Source organism: Macrotis lagotis, chromosome 2 (assembly GCF_037893015.1).
Source record: "Macrotis lagotis isolate mMagLag1 chromosome 2, bilby.v1.9.chrom.fasta, whole genome shotgun sequence".
Lineage (NCBI taxonomy): Eukaryota > Metazoa > Chordata > Mammalia > Peramelemorphia > Peramelidae > Macrotis > Macrotis lagotis.
In genome coordinates, this window is record NC_133659.1 from 330,652,323 (window position 1) to 330,670,361 (window position 18,039).

General features: G+C 51.5%; 1 protein-coding gene across 2 annotated transcripts; it reads left to right on the plus strand.

Annotated features, from left to right (window-relative positions):
* Positions 1-1,583: 1,583 nt before the first annotated feature.
* Positions 1,584-16,888, plus strand: GCAT (glycine C-acetyltransferase). 2 transcript variants are annotated; one of them, XM_074226893.1, is made up of 9 exons: positions 1,584-1,914; positions 6,195-6,325; positions 10,955-11,056; positions 12,106-12,252; positions 13,619-13,773; positions 14,668-14,750; positions 15,291-15,462; positions 15,955-16,076; positions 16,485-16,888. In XM_074226893.1, exons 1-9 carry the CDS (start codon positions 1,722-1,724, stop codon positions 16,634-16,636), a joined length of 1,257 nt encoding a protein of 418 aa, XP_074082994.1. In that variant the 5' UTR covers positions 1,584-1,721; the 3' UTR covers positions 16,637-16,888. The 2 variants fall into 2 exon arrangements, with proteins under 2 accessions (XP_074082994.1, XP_074082993.1); XM_074226892.1 differs by lacking the exon at positions 1,584-1,914 and adding an exon at positions 1,927-2,128.
* Positions 16,889-18,039: the final 1,151 nt, after the last annotated feature.

Consider the following 18,039-nt stretch of genomic DNA (forward strand, 5'->3'; position numbering starts at 1 on the left):
CAGGTGAGGGACCGAGCCCAGCCGGGGCTTTTGTCTCCCCCGCCCAGCTCCATCCCGGGGAGGCCTCAGTGCCCCTGCTGCCCTGGCCCACACCCCCCCATCCCACCCGCAGCCAGCTTCACTGGGCCTGCTCGCTTCTCCCTTGTTTGAATAATACAAATGTGACCTCCTCGGGTCCCCCCCACACAACCCCGGGAGGTGCTATTCTCATTTTGCAGATAAGGAAACTGAGGCAGGGAGCAATGAGGTAGGTAGCGGAGGCCCCCATGCCCATAGGGTTACTACACTGAGGTCTTCCTGAGGGCAGACAGACGGACTATAAGTGAGCCTGTCACTCAGTAGGGGCTTAATGTAGGTTTGTCCTTCCTTCTTGAGGAGGCCCAGGACAGCAGGGATGCGATGGCCAGCAAGGGAGGGGGGAGCTGTGTAAAGGCAGCGGCCTCCCTGTCTCCTCCGGAGCCCCAAAGCAGGGGAGGCCTCGCCCTTTTTAAGCTAAGGTCTTTCCCAGGTTGAAGCAAAACTCAATCAGTGATTAAGGCGAGGTAAGAAATGAGGCAAAAAAAAAAAAAATTAAAAAAAGAAAGACCAAGAATACTCTCTTTAAAAACCAACAATTCGGGAGGGCAGACCCCGATCAAAATAAACAGTTGTCTTTACACTGGCTCTGAGGCAGTCTGGACCAAACGACCAAGTGGGGCCTGGGACCTATTGGTAATCCATGGGAGCCACAGTGATTTAGGGCCGGTAAACCCTAATTGGTTTTGCCTATCAAAATATACATACCTTTGGGCAGAGTACCTCAGGTAAGCGTGTGATGGATGCCCTTTGGGAACTGAAGGAAGGAAGGAAAGGAAAGAAAGAGAAAAAGGAAAGAGTAGAGAGAAAGAAGGAAAGGAAAGAGTAGAGAGAAAGAAGGAAAGGAGAGAGAGAAGGAAAGAGTAGAGAGAAAGAAGGAAAGGAGAGATAGAAGGAAAGAGTAGAGAGAAAGAAGGAAAGGAGAGAGAGAAGGAAAGAGTAGAGAGAAAGAAGGAAAGGAGAGAGAGAAGGAAAGAGTAGAGAGAAGGAAAGGAGAGAGAGAAGGAAAGAGAAAGAAGGAAAGGAGAGAGAGAAGGAAAGAGAGAGAAAGAAGGAAAGGAGAGAGAGAAGGAAAGAGTAGAGAGAAGGAAAGGAGAGAGAGAAGGAAAGAGAAAGAAGGAAAGGAGAGAGAGAAGGAAAGAGAGAGAAAGAAGGAAAGGAGAGAGAGAAGGAAAGGAGAGAGAGAAGGAAAGAGAAGAGAGAAAAAGAAGGAAAGGGGAGAGAAGGAAAGAAAAAGAAGGAAAGAGTAGAGAGAAAGAAAGAAAGAATAGAAGGAAAGTGGAAAGAAGAGAAAAGGAGAGCGAGAGTTAATTGACTACAGGCCGACTGTCGGGGTGAGGACCAGCTGGCAGTCTTCGCTAGTAACCAGCATCTCCTTGTCGGCCGCCCAGACCCCACCCCACCTAAGCTCCTGGAGGGAGACCTATTCCGCGCACCCTCCCTAGCCTGGTCGCTAAGGGATGGGCCCCGGGGCTTTCCCTGTCTCCAGAGCTCCTCTACCCGGGGCCCCTTCTGCCGGAGGCCGAGGGGCTAAGGATCCACCTCGGGCTCCGCGGCCAGGCGGGCACCCCGGGCGAGACTCGAATCCAGGGCTGCTCGGCCCCTAGGCCCTTCCCCTCTTTCCCACTCTCCCAGGGCCTCGGGGAATGGCTCCCGGGCTCCCTCATCTCTCCAAGGGCCTTAGAGCTGCGGCTGACGTGGGCCCAGGTGACCCTGAGGGAAGGGAACCGAGAGGACCAGCTTGGGGGGTGGGGGCCGGCCCCCGCCTCCTCCGCCCCTTCAGCTTCGGGGCTCCCCATTGGCCTCCCGAACCGCCGCCCGGCGCTGGAGCCATCTCAGGTGCGGCGGAGCGGGATGTGGCGCGGCCGCCCGCGGAGCTGGGCCCTGGGGGCCGGGGTGGGGGGCGGCCCCCGGGCGCAGTCGGCCCTAGCCCAGCTGCGGGCCCGCTTGGAGGGGCAGCTGGAGGCGATCCGGGGGGCGGGCAGGTGGAAGAGCGAGAGGATCCTCACCTCCAAGCAGGGGCCGCGCGTCAGCGTGGAGGGCCGCCCGGGAGGTAAGGTGGTCCCGGCCGGGGCGCAGGGGCCGGGGAGGGGGGCTCCTGCCTCAGGCCTGGCTCCGTGGAGCTCCCTTCGCACCCCCAGCCCGAGAATGGCAGGGCGATGGGTCGGGATCGGCTCCTTTGAGGACCCCCTCCCTCTCCAAAAAAATCTGGGACTGGGGGGTGAAAGGGAACTCGGAGGCAGGTCCTACGCGCCCCCGCCTCGCCCACCCAGCTCCCCGTTTGGGGGCGCCCCCCCAGGGAGGCCACTCCTGTCCCCTCAGCCCGGTTTTACCGGTAGGCTGGGCAGGAAGCAAACAGCTGCTGCAGGGCCAGGGGCACCCCGGGGGGCCAGGCTGGAAGAAGGCGGGGAGGGATGTCGGCCCCCTCCTTCCCAGTCCCGACGGTACGGCCCTGCTCACCGAGCTCCCGCGGCCCCCCGCGGCCCCCCGCGGCCCCAGGGGGCTGTGGAGCCTTCTGTGACCTTGACACCCCCATCTACCCGCCCGGTCAAGAGATCCCCGCGGGGGGGGGGGGCAGGTGAACGCTGCCAGGGCACAAGCTCGAAAGTCCCCGAGATTGGGCAGCAGATCCCGGGGGCAGGGATGGAAGCCGCGGGCTCAGTTCCCATCCACAGATGTGGAAAAATGGCCAGTTCAGGAGGGGTGTTGGGGAGCAGAGAGCAGAGAGGGGAGGATGAATGAGGGGGGGGGAGGAAGGAAGAGACGCTTTCTGAACTTGGGAGAGATACCAAGACCTGAGAGCGCACCCAGTCTTAGGAGCGGAGACCTAGGCTTTCCTGAGGGGCTCCTGACCTGGCCACAACGAATGCAAAGGAACTGACTGGCCACAACGAAGCTCCTCCAAATGCAAAGGACCTCATTCACCCAGAGGGACCTTCATGATTTAGGACCTTGGGGACAGCCACTCATAGCAGGGCCTCTCCCCAACCCGAGAAAAGTGCAGTTTGGTAGCAAGAAGTAGAAGTTAGGAGATTCATTCACCCTACAACTACCCAACCAGAACGAGCAAATGGAGATGAGCCATCACAAAGCCTGGCCCAGAGCTTGGGCCAGATGATCTCAAAAGCCCCCCTAAGGTCAGGAGGTCTGGCTCGAGACTGGGAAGAAATGAACTCTAGAGACTGAGTTTCACTGGGTCTCCAAAGTAGGAGAGCGCAGCCTCCTAGGACAGCCAGAGGCCTCCAGCTGCTGACTTTGGCCGCCCACCTTCTCCTTCTGTCTTTGAGGCTCCATACCCTCCAACCACCTAATGGCATCTGGGACCTCTGAGCTATACATCTTGGGGGAAGGGCTGGTGCCGGGGGGGGGGGGGGGGGGGGCAGGTAGGATGACCAGAAGCTTCTTTCTGAGAGCTACTGATTAGAGGTCACAGGACCTGGGCTTAGATCTCCCCTGCTTTCTCCCTGCCTGACCTCAGGCTTCTTATCTGAAAAAAGGAGAGGGTGGTTCTCTGAGATTGGGTGGTACTCCAGTTTCCCTCTAGCACTGTCCAATGTAGAATTCCAGTTCCCAGGCAGGCTAGACCAGTTTCTTCAAGGGTGGCACCAGATCTCTCTCTCTCTTTTTTTTTTAGATGTTTGCAAGGTAAACAGGGTTAAGTGGCTTGCCCAAGGCCACACGGCTAGGTCATTATTAAGTGTCTGAGACCGGATTTGAACCCGGGGACTCCTGACTCCAGGGCCGGTGCTTTATCCACTGTGCCACCTAGCCGCCCAGCACCAGATCTCTTGAGATCCCTGCCTATTCTTTCCTCCCTTCCACCTTGGTTTGCTGACCCATTCTGATGCTTTGGCTCATTCGGAGGCCCAGGTTTCACCAAAAAACAGTCTATTTCCTAAAAACACATTGCTATGGACTCAAGTAAAAGCAGCTCCAAGGATAGATTAAAAACACTCTAGAAAGGGGGTGGCTAGGTGGCACAGTGGATAGAGCACCGGTCCTGGAGTCAGGAGTCCCCGAGTTCAAATGCGACCTCAGACACTTAATAATGACCTAGCCGTGTGGCCTTGGGCAAGCCACTTAACCCCATTCATTGCCTTGAAAAATCTAAAAAAAAAAAAAAACAAAAAACCACTCTAGAAAAAGTTCTTGTCTCTGTTGGGAAGTTAAAGGGATCAGATAGAAGGTTCCTTTGGGACCCTTCCAGGACTCAGTATACCTAGAACCACTTTTATATTCCTCTTGCCCTGAGGGGCCCAGATCCATCCATCCTGGGTAAATTAAACCCAAGCTGCCCCAGGGCTGCATCTCAACTCTGTAGTTCCTGGGAGTCTAAGCTAATGTGGGAAAGAAGGAGTTAACCCCTGGCTGGGGCTTAGCTCAAGCCTCCCAATTCCACTGGTATCTTGACTCCCATCTGCTCTGTTCCCTTGCCTTGGCCCATCTACCTTCCTAATGCCAATATTTAATATTCCCCCCTCCCCTCCTGCATGTCAAATACCACTTCCAGGAAACCTTCCCAAATTCTCTAACTGTCCTTCCCATGATTTCTCCATTTCCATTCACTCAATTTAGGGTAATTATCTCAGGCTCTTCATGTTAGAGTCATTCCTGCCTTTCCCATTCTGGACCCTCCAAATCTCAGGTAAAAACTGAGACAAGCCACCCACAGAGAAATAGGAGGGGAGACAAGGAAGTTCCCTGGGGTCTCAGGAGCCCTCTCCCTCAGAATTGGGCTAGGATTTCACCCCTGCTGTGGGAATGCCCATCATCACTTAGGGAGCAAGGGAACCCTGGAGATTCAACCACAGGGCTGCCAACTGGTTCCCCATGCCAGGACTCTGCCAGTCCCACCACAGAAGCACAGGACTCAAGACCCCAGTGTCTTAACCTTTTCTCATTTCCCACCCACCAGAATCCCCTCTGTTCCCCAGCGCAGACTGAGGCCTCCTGAACGGTGGACTGGGATTTTGCCTCTACTTGTGTCTGTTGCGTGTGTATTTGAGGCAGCACAGCCATGAGGCTCAGCAAAGGAGGGAAGAGAAGAGTAGTAACATGGCTCCTTTTGGTCTAAGAGATTAGTCTAGATTATGTCTAGAATGATAAGAATTAGAATAGAGATACTGCGGGCTTCCTGAGTCAGATGTAGCCTCTAGGGATCCTGCCATCTGGGTTAGAGGCCATTCCCCTTTGAGTTGGATATTTTGGACTTGACTTGGTTAGCAAGAAATGAGCAAAGAGAAGTGGGCCAGGCCGGCAGCCCCAGGGTGTGTGTGTGTGGGGGGGGGAGGTTGTCTGCACCCCATGGCCCCTGGGACTTCAGAAACTACTATTGACTTTGACTTTTCTCCTCTCCTCTCTTTTCCTTTTCTTCTCTCTTCTTTTTTTCTGTGTCCCTTCCTCTTGCTCTTCCTCCTCCTCCTCCTTCTTCTTCTCCTTCTCTCTCTCTCTCTCTCTCTCTCTCTCTCTCTCTCTCTCTCTCTCTCTCTCTCTCTCTCTCTCTCCCTCACCCCCCCACACACACACACAGGAGCAGAAGGGATCTTCTCCTTTTGCAGATGAGGAAACTGAGACCTGGACAGAAAGGCTTCTAAATTGCGGGCTCCATTATAGAGGGTGTATGCATTCAATTAGACACTAAAAGGTGGGGGCTCCTGAGAGTCTAGGATTCTCTGGGTGATGTACAGTAATCCTAATGCAGTAATACAGAGCCTTCAAGTTTGTGACACATTTTCCCTAGGGGATCTCCTTTGAGTCTCCTGACAATTTTCCAAAGTAGGTGCTGTTTTTATACAGATGAAACTGAGGCTGAGAGAGTTTAAATGAGTTGCCATGGGTCAGATTTGAATTTAGAGCTTCCTAATGTTAAATCTACTATGCTGTCCACTGCACTTCCCAGATGCCTTTAGGGTGTATAGTTATATACATTATAGACTTAGATTTGGGGTCAGGAAATCTGAAGTTGAATCCAGGTTCTCTTACTTAGAACCTACAAGACCCTGGAAAAATCATTTCCCCCAACTAGACTTCCACTCCTTCATCTGTTAAAGAAGAGTGTTATTCTACATGATCTGTGGGGACTCTCCCAAATCTAACCCCTATCATTCTCTTTTCCATAGTGATCCTTAATTTCTGTGCCAATAACTACCTGGGTCTCTCCAGTCACCCAGAAGTGATCCAAGCTGGCCTGAAGGTGCTAGAGCAGTTTGGAGCCGGCCTCAGCTCTGTCCGATTCATCTGTGGGACACAGGTATGAGAGAGACCCCCTGCATCAGAGAGAGGCAGCCAAGGTGTGACCTTGGCTGCTGCCTGCCCCAGCCCACCAACCTGGCCTGCCATGCTCAGATGGCTCTGGGCAAGTCCATCGTGAAGCAGGATGGTAACTGATGGATGGTAACACCCCAGAACAATCACTTAACCTCTCCAAGCATTCCCACACCTGTAAAATGGGGATGAGGACCCTCCAGGTCCCTACTTGTCTTGCAAAGCTGGTGTCATAACAAATACTTGAGAAGTCAACCAATTTATGAAGGAGCCTATATAGACAAGGCACAGGTGGAAGCTGAATTTGAAGGGATATCTTAAAAGGATGGAGTTAATGGGTGACTGAAGAATGTATTGGAAGAAAGTGAAAGGGAGAGATACAATGGGCTAAGCTGTTTCACACAAGAGGCTAGAAAAACTTTTGTGGAGTGGAAAAGGGGGAAGATGGGGGGACTGAGTGAGCCTCACTCTCATCAGAGAGGGAATAAGATACTCACTCAACTGGATGTAGAAATCTATCTTACCCTGGAGGAAAGTAGGAAAGGAAAGGAATGGGAGAAGCCTGGGAGGTGATAAAAGAGAGGGAAGACTATGGGAGGAGTAGTCCAATGCATTCTCTCCTTTTGAGGAGAGAATGGGTGAAAGGAGACAGAATAGAATAAATGGAGGTTATCTCTAGGAGACCTAGGGCTGCCAGAAGGATGCTCAGACCAAAAACATAAAGTCTATCTATGAGTGGGGGCATAAGAATGGATGACGTATTTACGGAGTCACAGACAAGTTACGAAGTTCAAAAGGGGGTAGTCCTCTGATTGAAAGACCCTTACAAATAAGAAAACGCAAAAGGGAGAAAGTAAGTAATAGCATAAACTTCTGGTCCTTTTCTTCTTTCTTCTGGAGCCGTCTGATGTCCTTCTCTATCACTGGAAGTTTAATGACCAGATCTTCCCAAGTCCATTCACATTACTTGTAGGTATTTTCCTCTCAAGTAAAAAAAAAATATATATATATATATATCAACACAAATTTTATCAGGTCAAAACCAATGATTTTGGAACCTCTTTGATTTCCCAATTGTCACAGAGACCTTAGATACAAATAGAAAATTTTAAGAACCAAATCAGTTTTACAATCTAGTTTTAAAAGACTCATTTTAAAATACTTGGCATTATTTTACTTCCCCCATTTGGAACGTGCTTATTCCATTAACAAAACTAACTTCCATAAGAGTAAAGAACATACAGATTTGATAATCATTTTTGGATCAGTGTGTATCTAGTGAGTGATTTATAAAAGAATTTTAACTTTTTGCCCATGTTTAGAAGCAATCCAAAAACATCTTATCTAGAAATGGATTCCAATTTAAAAAAATTAACAAAAAGGAAAAAAAATAATTTTTAAAAAAATAAACCATAGGTCATCCTTCTTTGGATGTATTTAATTGACTAACATTCTTTTCCTTAAAACAAAACTTCAGATGGTTATGACAGAGAATAATATCCTAATGTCACAAAAACTTTTATCATACTTGCTTAAATATCCCCTTAGCATTTTGAAAAGCTAAAGGATCTTAATTTTCATAGGAGCGTGTAGCTAACAACAGATGTCAAGATGATATACAAACCCAGTTGGCTATTAGAATTAGATCACTGTGAGCACATTATATTTTTTTCTTTTACACTGACATGGTGTCTATCACCTGACATGACTACTGGAATTTGTCACAAGGACCAAGAACATAGGAAAGGAAAACTTTCATTTTTCATTTAGATGTCACTTTCCAGGTAAGACTATGTGGATGACCAAATGCCTTGAGCCAGATTTTAAATCTGTTAAGTGAGACGTTTCCAAATGTCAGAGTTGAGAAACTGAGTTAGGAAAATCCAATGTCAGAACTTGTTGAAAATCGTTTCCCCAACCTTTCTCAATGAGCCTACCACCCACAAGTAGCCATGAACTCCATAGGGTTGCTGACCTTGTGTCCATTGCTCCAGCCTAAATTTCCTTGATACCTGGATTTCAGACTCAAGATAGAAGACCAATTTTCAGTCTCATGAGGTCTTTAATGGCAATTTCCTATAAGAGTTCTAAACTTTATAGTCTAAAAAGGATCAAAATATGCCAAAATATGGTGACTATAATCTCGCAGTGGCAACAATAATATCACAGAAAAGCCTCACGTCTCATTCTATGATTGCACATAAGGATCGTGCTTTAAAATGAGATATAAACTTGTGATTAAAAATATCAACATGGGGTGGCTAGGTGGCGCAGTGGATAGAGCACCGGCCCTGGAGTCAGGAGTACCTGGGTTCAAATCCGGCCTCAGACACTTAATAATTACCTAGCTGTGTGGCCTTGGGCAAGTCACTTAAGCCTGTTTGCCTTGCAAAAACCTAAAAAAAAAAAAAATCAATAAACTTGATTGGCTCTTGAACCAGGCTTTAGTTATTTATTTATTTGTTTGTTTATTTATTTATTTAGGTTTTTGCAAGGCAAACAGGCTTAAGTGACTTGCCCAAGGCCACACAGCTAGGTTATTAAGTGTCTGAGACCGGAGTTGAACCCAGGTACTCCTGACTCCAGGGCCGGTGCTTTATCCACTACGCCACCTAGCCGCCCCTTTGAACCAGGCTTTATAAAAAAAAAACAAAAACTTATAGTAGAATGTTTAGCTATTAACCACATTTTAAAATAGATATAAATAGAAATAATTGCTTTTAGAATTATTTTAAATAATTAGAACATCTTAGATGACTTTAAAATTTTCGACAGGTATTATGAACTTCAAATATAACAAAACCGTCATAAGAACAATTTGATTTCCAAGTAGGGTAACATATGAATGATTATTTTTCACTAACCATAATGTTTTAATATTCAGATTTTATTTCTTAGATCAACAAAACAGCCTAGATTTTTTTTAACCTTATGCATTTTTTAACCTTTACATTTTTTTTGTTTTACAAGTTCTTCTACCCAAACGTACTCATATTGTTCTCAAAAAAGACAATGAGATTCTTCTGGAATTTGAATTATGTACTTGTGATAAAGTAAACGCATTGACATATGTTCTTACCCTATGCCCTGGAAATGGCAATGGTTATGCTCTTTTTACAGAGGTCAAGTGACTTGGCCAGAGTCACACAACTAGAATATGTCTGAAGCTAGATTTGAACTCAAGACTTCCTGACTCTAGGAGGAGGCTCTAGATGTCATTTTTGACATCTCACCTTCACAAGGGAGTAGCTCACCCTCCCTAACATTGTAAACATTTTTAAAAATATCTCTACATCTATCTACCAATCGACTGATTAATATTCCTTCCTCACCCCAGAGCTGACCTTGAGGGTCCAAGAGCCTAGATGTTCTACCGGGAAGAAATAACAGAACTTGCCTGGTCTGGTTCTAATATTTGAAAGAAGGGGTCCCCCCCCGGGGGGGGGGGTCTTGACCAAGATCGACAAATCCCAGAGGCAGGAACCAAGCCCCATTCTTTTGACTTGAAATTCCTCCGAGCTCTTTTCTTGGACCTCTCTTTCACATTTTTCACATTTATAGCTATTTGAGCATTTGTCCTGCTGTCCCTCCTATGGTGTCCTCTCTGAGCACAGGGCCTGGCTCATGTCCACTTTTGTATCCACAGAGATATTTAATAATTATCATGTCTAGTTGCTATCATAAGCTTTGAATGTTTGTTGAATAAATGGATGCATGAATTAAGAATTTCAAGTGTGAGTTCCCTCTCAGTTGTAGCATTCTAGATCCTAATGTTCCTCCTAGTTCTGGAATTTTACAAAGGTCCTTCCCTGCCCCCCCCCACCCCAATCAGTTGCTCCAGTCTTCCTAGACCTAAGGTTCTTCCCTTCTCATGGTTTCTATTCTCAGTCCCCTCCAGCTCTGCCATCCCCTGTTCCAAGCCCCCTCCAGCTCTGCCATCCCCTGTTCTAAGCCCCCTCCCAGCTCTGCCATCCCCTGTTCCAAGCCCCCTCCAGCTCTGCCATCCCCTGTTCTAAGCCCCCTCCCAGCTCTGCCATCCCTTGTTCTACCCCTCCTACCTCTGCCATCCCCTGTTCCAAGCCCCCTCCCAGCTCTGCCATCCCCTCTTCTAAGAGGCCACGCTAGCTCCAACATTCTCTGGCTTTTTGGAGGGGTGTAGGTAGCACCTGGGGGAAGCTCGAGGGACCCCCCCCCCCAGTCATCATTCTCCAGCTCTGAGCCCTCAAGCCTTGATTTCCGAATGCAGCCCTTCCTTCCCCACACCTGCCCTGGGAGGAGGAAGACGGGGCCCCTTGGAGTGGGAAGTCACGGAGTGGGGAGGGGAGAGGGAGCTGAAGACAGATGTCCCTGATGTTTGCATTCTGGCCAATTTAGTTTAACTTAGCAAGCCTATATTAAGTGCCTCCTGGATGCCAGGCCCTGTAGTAGGTAGTGCATGTACAGAGACACAAATGAAACAGTCCCAGCCCTCAGGGAGCTTATGTTCTAGACCTGCTGTTGGTTCTGCTGAGCCTGGCCCGGGCCTGGCCCTTGGCTGTGCCGGGTTAGCAGTTGGCAGGGCCCCTGTGCCCGCTCCCTCAGTCTTATTGGGCATCTCTCTGCATTTCCTGTACAGAGCATCCACAAAGCCCTGGAGGAGAAGATCGCTGACTTCCACCAGAGGGAGGACGCCATCCTCTATCCAAGCTGCTTTGATGCCAACGCTGGACTGTTTGAGGTAGGTAAGCTTTGGTCTGGCTGGCCTCAGGGGCCCCAAAACTGAGAACTGCCTGACCAAGGTGAGAAGAGTCTGGGAACCCTGGGCAGGCCTTGTTAGCGGCTCCTCGTGAGCCAAGGCCTTGGGTCCACTCCTCCAGAGTCAAATTCTGGGCTCACATCTCTTAGAAAGTCAGAGACCAAGTGAGATGGACCCTGGACCCTGAGGGAAAGAAGCTGATTGGTGTGGGGGAAGGGACACTGGTCCTGGAGGCCTCCCCTGGACTCTATCTGACCCTTGTCAAGTCATTGAAACTCCCTAGGCTTAGTTTCCTTCTCTGTAAAAATGAGAGTGGAGAAGAGAGAAAAATCTTCTAAAATTCACTCATCTTGTCAACCTCAGTTTCCCCATCTGTAAACTTGGAATCCGAATAGCCACTCCCTACTCCCAGAGTGGTAAGGATCAAGGGAGATAATGTTTGGAAAGCTCCCAGTATAGACCCTTAATAGAGGCTTGTTCCTTCCCTCTAAATGTGTATAAAAAATATCAGTTAAAATGAGATTTAAAATGTTAAAAGTTAAAACTTGGGTCCCCACCAATGAAACCAGAGAAAAAACAAAAGACAGCAGTAAAAGTCAGAGAAAAATGTCGATAATGTAAGCATGCCAACGAGTTCATCTCTCCCATGATGGGCCGGGGTCGAGGTGACTGAGCCTTTGGGGTCAGATCCTAGTTCTGAAAGTTCCTATCTGTGCAACCATAAACACAGCACTAAGAACCCCAGCACCTGGCGGGGAGGGGGCGCGACGAGTGGTCCATGCTCGCTCTGGGAGGTGGTGGGAGTGGGCTGGGGGGAGAGGGTCCAGGCTCTGTGGAGGGGGCCAGAAGGACACCAGCCCATTTGTTTTTGAGGCTATGTCAAGTCAAACTCTTAGGTATGGAGGCAGTGGGGGGTGGGGGTGGGTGAAGACAGGCTGGGGGGCCTCGAATGGCTGGAGCAGCCCAGGGCCAGGCAGGGTGGGCGGCATCCCGTATTGGCGGTCACTGTCAGCCCTGACTGTCCCCCACAGGCCTTACTGACCCCGGAGGATGCCGTGCTTTCCGATGAGCTCAACCACGCCTCCATCATTGATGGCATCCGCCTGTGTAAGGCCAACAAGTACCGCTATGGCCACCTGGACATGGGGGATCTGGAGGCCAAGCTGCGGGAGGCCCAGGTACCTGGATGCTGCCAGTCACTTGTTCCCAGGTCAACTTCTGGGGCTGAAGATTCACAAAGCCCTTCTCTCCTAACAGCCTCATGGCTTGTTATCTTTATAGAGGAAAAAAGGAAGGAAGAAAGGAAGGAAGAAGGAAAGAAAGTGAGGGAGGGAGGGAGGAGGGGGAGGGAGGGAGGAAGGGAAGGAAAGAGGGAGGAAGGAGAGGAAGGGAAGGAGAGGAAGGGAATGAAGGAAGGGAGGGAGGAAGGAAGGAAGGAGGGAGGAGGAAGGAAGGAAGGAAGGAGGGAGGAGGAAGGAAGGAAGGGAGGGAGGGAGGAAGGAAGGAAGGAGGGAGGAGGAAGGAAGGAAGGAAGTAGGGAGGAGGAAGGAAGGAAGGAAGTAGGGAGGAGGAAGGAAGGAAGGAGGAAGGGAGGGAGGGAGGAAGGAGGGGAGGAAGGGAGGAAGGGAAGGAAGGAGAGAAAGGGAAGGAAGGGAGGAAGGAAGGAAGGAAGGAAGGAAGGAAGGAAGGAAGGAAGGAAGGAAGGAAGGAAGGGAGGAAGGAAGGAAGGGAGGGAGGGAAGGAGGGAGGGAGGAAGGAAGGAAGGAAGGAAGGAAGGAAGGAAGGAAGGAAGGAAGGGAGGGAGGGAGGACGGAAGGGAGGGAAGGAGGGAGGGAGGAAAGGAAGGAAGGGAAAAGAAGAAAGGGAAGGAGGAAGGATAGAAAAGAAGAGAGAGGGAGGGAAGAAAGAAGGAAAAAAGAGAGGAAAGGAAGGAGGGCAGTCACACAGCTCTCTTTCAAGCCAGGATTCGAAGCCAGATGTCTTCTGACTCTAGTCCCATCCTTTGCCCAGTTTTTTAGCCACAGTTTCTCAGAAATAAGACTTCCTGCCCAGGGATCCCAGGGACCTCCAGCTATTTGGGGGGACAGAGCCCATCCCCAGCCCTTTAGTCCTGCGGCTGTATCACCAGGGATCTCCCGCTCCCTTTGTCTGTGTCCAGCTCCCGGATCCCAAGGACGGGGGCCCCAGAGTCCCTCACAAACAGGTGGCAGCCCATCCTGTGCTCTCCGCCTGGGCGATCCTGGCTCATGGGCCCTGGGTGTCCTCCACGGAGACTCTCCCAGAGTGCTGGAGGTCTTCCCTGGGTTTTGCCTTTTGGGGGGTTGCCCCTTGCTGGGTCTGTGCTCCTGGCTCTCACTCCCTGACCAGCCTCCCTCCTCTCCTTCACTTACCCATGGCTCTTTTTCAGCTGCTTCACTTTGCTCCCTGACCCCCAGCGCTCCCTGACTAGACGACCTGGAGATTTGTGTACCAGGTTCATGAGGGGGGCTAGGAACAGAAGTGGGGGGCTTCCTAAGCCCAGCCCCTGCCTTTGTCTCCCTGCAGAAGCATCGACTGAGGCTGGTGGCCACAGATGGGGTCTTCTCCATGGACGGTGACATTGCCCCTCTTCGGGAGATCTGCCAGCTGGCTCAGAAATACAAAGCTGTGGTCTTCATAGATGAATGTCATGCCACTGGTTTCCTTGGGCCAAGCGGCCGGTGAGAGGCAGTGATCCACTCCCACAGCCCCAGTCTGTGCCCAGATACTTGGCCTTGCAGTCTGACCTGCCCTTTCTCACAGCCCCCAGGGGAGGGGGGCTGAGGCTAGTCCAGCCTTCTGAGGAGGAAACTGAGGCAGGGAGCAGGCCTGGGTAGGCTGGCATGAGTGAAGGACCTCCCAGTTTGGGGCTTTCTCCTCAGATCGCTTGGTCTTCCTACAGAGATTAGTCCCCCCTTCTTTCTGTGGCTTCCTGTCCTGGGGGAAGCCTCCAGAGGATTTAGTTACCCCTCCCCTCCCCCCTCAGCTCCCCTGGCCTGGCTTCCTAGGCAGGAGCCCCAGCCCTGCTTGCAGGTTCTACCCTGGCCTGCTTGTGGCCCCCTGGGGACTCACTCATACGAGGTAGAAGGTTCAACACAACCCCCCCCCCCAAAGGCCAGAAGTTAAGGGACCTTAGAGCAAATTTAGGGCAGTTAATTGACTTCCCAAAGAGCACAGCACCTTATTCGTGGCAGCCCTGGACTGGAGCCCAGAGTTCTCTTCATTCTCCACTTTGGTGTATCTGGGTTCCCAGGGGATCAGGAGGAATCTCCAGGCGGCAGAAGTGGTGGTGATGGTAGTAGGAGGAATGTGTATACTTCTCAGGTAGCCGAGAGGTGGAATGGTCAGAGTCTGTGTCCCCACCATCAGCAGAGGCTCAGACAAGTGGGCTGAGATAGAGACCTGGAGTAAGGGAAGGGGGAAAGGGGGAGGTGACGTGTGATGGTAGGAAGGGCGAGTCCAAAAAACATCTCTGTCCCCCCCACAAAAGTCAGTCTACTCAGGGCAGAGCAGGATGTGGGAGGCAGGGTCCCATACCCCAGGGCAGATTACAAGTGGGTATCATTCCCTTACAGGGGCACTGATGAACTGCTGGGAGTGATGGACCAGGTCACCATCATCAACTCCACCCTGGGAAAAGCCTTAGGGGGAGCTTCAGGTTGTCTGGGATGTGTCCCCCTCCCACCATAGCCTGGGATCCTGACTCGGAGAAGAGGGTCTCCTCCCCTCCTTTCTTCTCTCCTCCCCAGAGGGCTCTAGAGTTGAGAAGGACCCTCACAAGAGAATTCTCTCCAAGCACAAGCATCTATTAAGTGCCCAACTGTGTAGAGACTGAGGGTTTAAGTACATTGAACGAAGCCTGCCTCAGGAGTGATCTTCCAGCAGATTCTCGCAGCCCATCCACGATGGGGAACTCACTCCTTCTAGAAACAGTCACTCCCTTGGCTCAGCTCTGATGAGTAGCTGTTTCTTTTAGAAGCTGGACTAGGTCTCTGGATTGCTCTTCTTGAACTCTCAAAGTCTAAACAGACCCATCCCGTCCCTAGTTCACGTCCGCCTGGGCCACTCTGGTGGGGACCCCTGGGGTATGGCTTGGCTGATCCCAGGGGAAGCTTGCTGGCACCGTGGGAATGGGGCCATGCTTGGGATGGGGCAGCAGAGGATGGGGTCTGTCTCTAACCGGGTCTTCTTCTCCCAGGGGGCTACACCACTGGGCCTCGGGATCTCATCTCACTTCTCCGGCAGCAGGCCCGGCCCTACCTCTTCTCCAACAGCCTCCCCCCTGCCGTGGTGGGCTGTGCATCCAAGGCATTGGACCTTCTCATGGAGAGTGATGCCATTGCCCAATCCATGGCTGCCAAGACCCTACAGTGAGGCCGGGCCCAGGGGAGGGAGGGGAGGCCTAGACAGGAGCCCAAGCCCCTCTCCCCGAGTCCTGCGGGTGCCTCCCTAGGCAGCCTTGAGGGATGCGCTCTGCCTCTACTCTTGTCTTGTTCCCTGAGTGTCTCCCAACCACTCAGTCATTTCTTGACCTGGCCGTGCTGTTCAGGCTCCACACTCAGTCTCTGAGCTGGAAGCGACCCCAGGACCCTCTCCTCCACCTCTCAAGGAGAAGCCCTTAGTCCTCACTAGCTTCCTTCCAACCGATGAATCTGAGCCTATCATCGTTGCCTTTCTCTATCATCCTTGCCAGCTGGGCACCATCTTTGTCCCTCCCCAGGCCCTTCCTACCTCCTTGTCCCTTCCACAATCTGAACCAAAGACCCATCTCCCTCGTCCCTATGCCCATCCCTGCCCCTCAGAGCTTCTGAGTCCCGGACTCCAGGACCAAGCCCACCGGCTTCTCTCCATCCCCGCGCCAGGTTTCGTAGCAAGATGGAGGCCGCTGGCTTCACCATCTCGGGCACGGAGCACCCCATCTGTCCTGTGATGCTGGGAGACGCCCGACTAGCATCGGTCATGGCCGAGGATATGCTGAAGAGAGGTAACCCGGGGCCAATTTAGGACACCTGGACAGGCTCTGCCCTGAACCCCAGGCCTCCGTCCAACCAGACCTCAGTTTCCTCAAGGAGAAAATGAACACGACTATGCAGTCTGTTGTCTTAGGACCAGGGAGAGAGGACCCCAGGGGAAACCAAATGCCCTCCTTCTTCCATCCTTCCTCTGAGGGCTCTTCTGCCCCAACCTGGATGACCTGGCCTGACTCCCTTGCTTCCCTCAGGGCCTGGTCAAAGTAGGGGAGGGGCCTCAGCACAGACTTTGGTCTTCAGGAAGGTCCTCCCTCTCTGGGCCTCAATGGCCCGGTTTGTAAAATGAGGGGCTGGGGGTTGGGAAGACTGGGGGCACTGAGGGAGAGGAGCTCAGAGCTTTGACATCCAGGGATTCCCACCAGGGATCTACGTCATCGGCTTCAGTTACCCCGTGGTGCCCAAAGGGAAAGCCAGGATCCGGGTTCAGATCTCCGCAGTACATAGCGAGGAAGACATTGACCGATGTGTGGAAGCTTTTGTGGAAGTGGGAAGGCAGCATGGGGCCATCCCATGAACCTCCCTGGGTCACCAGGGGACGAGCCCCAGAGCCTCTCTCCAGAGGGTGAAGGACCAGGGCATCTACCAGCCCAGCTCCTCCTCCCTGCCCTGGGGATGGGGGATGGCATATCCCTTAAACCAAGTGCCTAAAAACCCAATATCTAATTTTTAACACTTTTTGCTTTCCTGTGTCTATTGAAACCCACCCCCCGCCTTCTAGGCTGAGTCCGTGGGGTCCTAGCAGCAATTAAAACTGTTCAAAATGCAATGACTTGTCTCATGGGGTCGTGAGTTCCCCATCACTGGATGAACATTTTCCACCCAAAAGGAGGGCTGGAGGATCAGAATATTTCTCTTGGGTCTAGATGACGTCTGAAAGCCCCTTCCCAGCTCCCACCCCAAAATTCTAGGAGCAAAAGCTGAGAAGCAAGACTCCCAGATTTGTCACAGATGCTTAGGGGCAGCACATGGTCCCCTCCCCTCCCAGACCTGAGGCTTCCCACCCAGAGAGCCAGAGGGGGAGAAAAATCTCTCCTCCTCCCCAAGTTCTTGCTGTGTCCCTGTTCCAAACCACGGGGTCTATGAAGGAACATCTGGGTGGTCCTCCCTAAGCCCCCAGGCTGTCTGGAGGGAGTAGGGGATCCTGTCTCCCCCTCCTATTGGTTCTTTTCTGCCTCAGGGAGAGTGTGGGCATGGGGCCCCCTGGTCCTGCAGACCAGGCCAGGCCGGTTCCATCCATTACTAGAACATCCCCCTTTCTACCTTTGCCCCTTGGCTTCAGCCTCCCCAGCCCTGGGTCTACCTGCCAGGGGGCTTTGGAGTCTTGACTGAAACAGACCCAGGTCCAGGCACCAGCCCCTTAGAAGCCTCAGGAGCCCATCATACGGTGGATTTCAGGCCACAGCATCTGGGTTCCAATCCCAGACCCTACTCTGACCTTGAACATAGATTTAAAGGTAGAGGTTATTTTGTCCAAGCACAAATAAGCAAATTCCAGCCAGTGACAGAGTCATGTGAGGGTTTCTTCTCTGAGCCTCAGTTTCCTCATCTGTCAAGGGACGGGGTTGACCGAATGGCTCTCCATCCTGTGTAGCTTTGGCTCCCATCCAGGGGCTGCGGAGCTGTTGGATGTGGGTGGGGGGTGATTTTACTGGAAAAACCCTGCCTACATCTCTGATGTCTTATGCCAGCTTTAGGGTATACCCCCTTATTTATTAATGATTTATTTTGTCAGTATAAGTTTCTTTTTATTTTAAAATGGAAACAGTGGAGTAAAGTGGTTTGTGTCTAAAACAGCCTTCACTGGAAAGAAAACTGGAGCCCACATACATCAAAAGAACAAACTCCAAAAGTCTGAACCAGCTGCCCCACCTCCCCAGAGGACAGTAAAGGACAGGGTTAAAGCAGAGGGTATAGAGA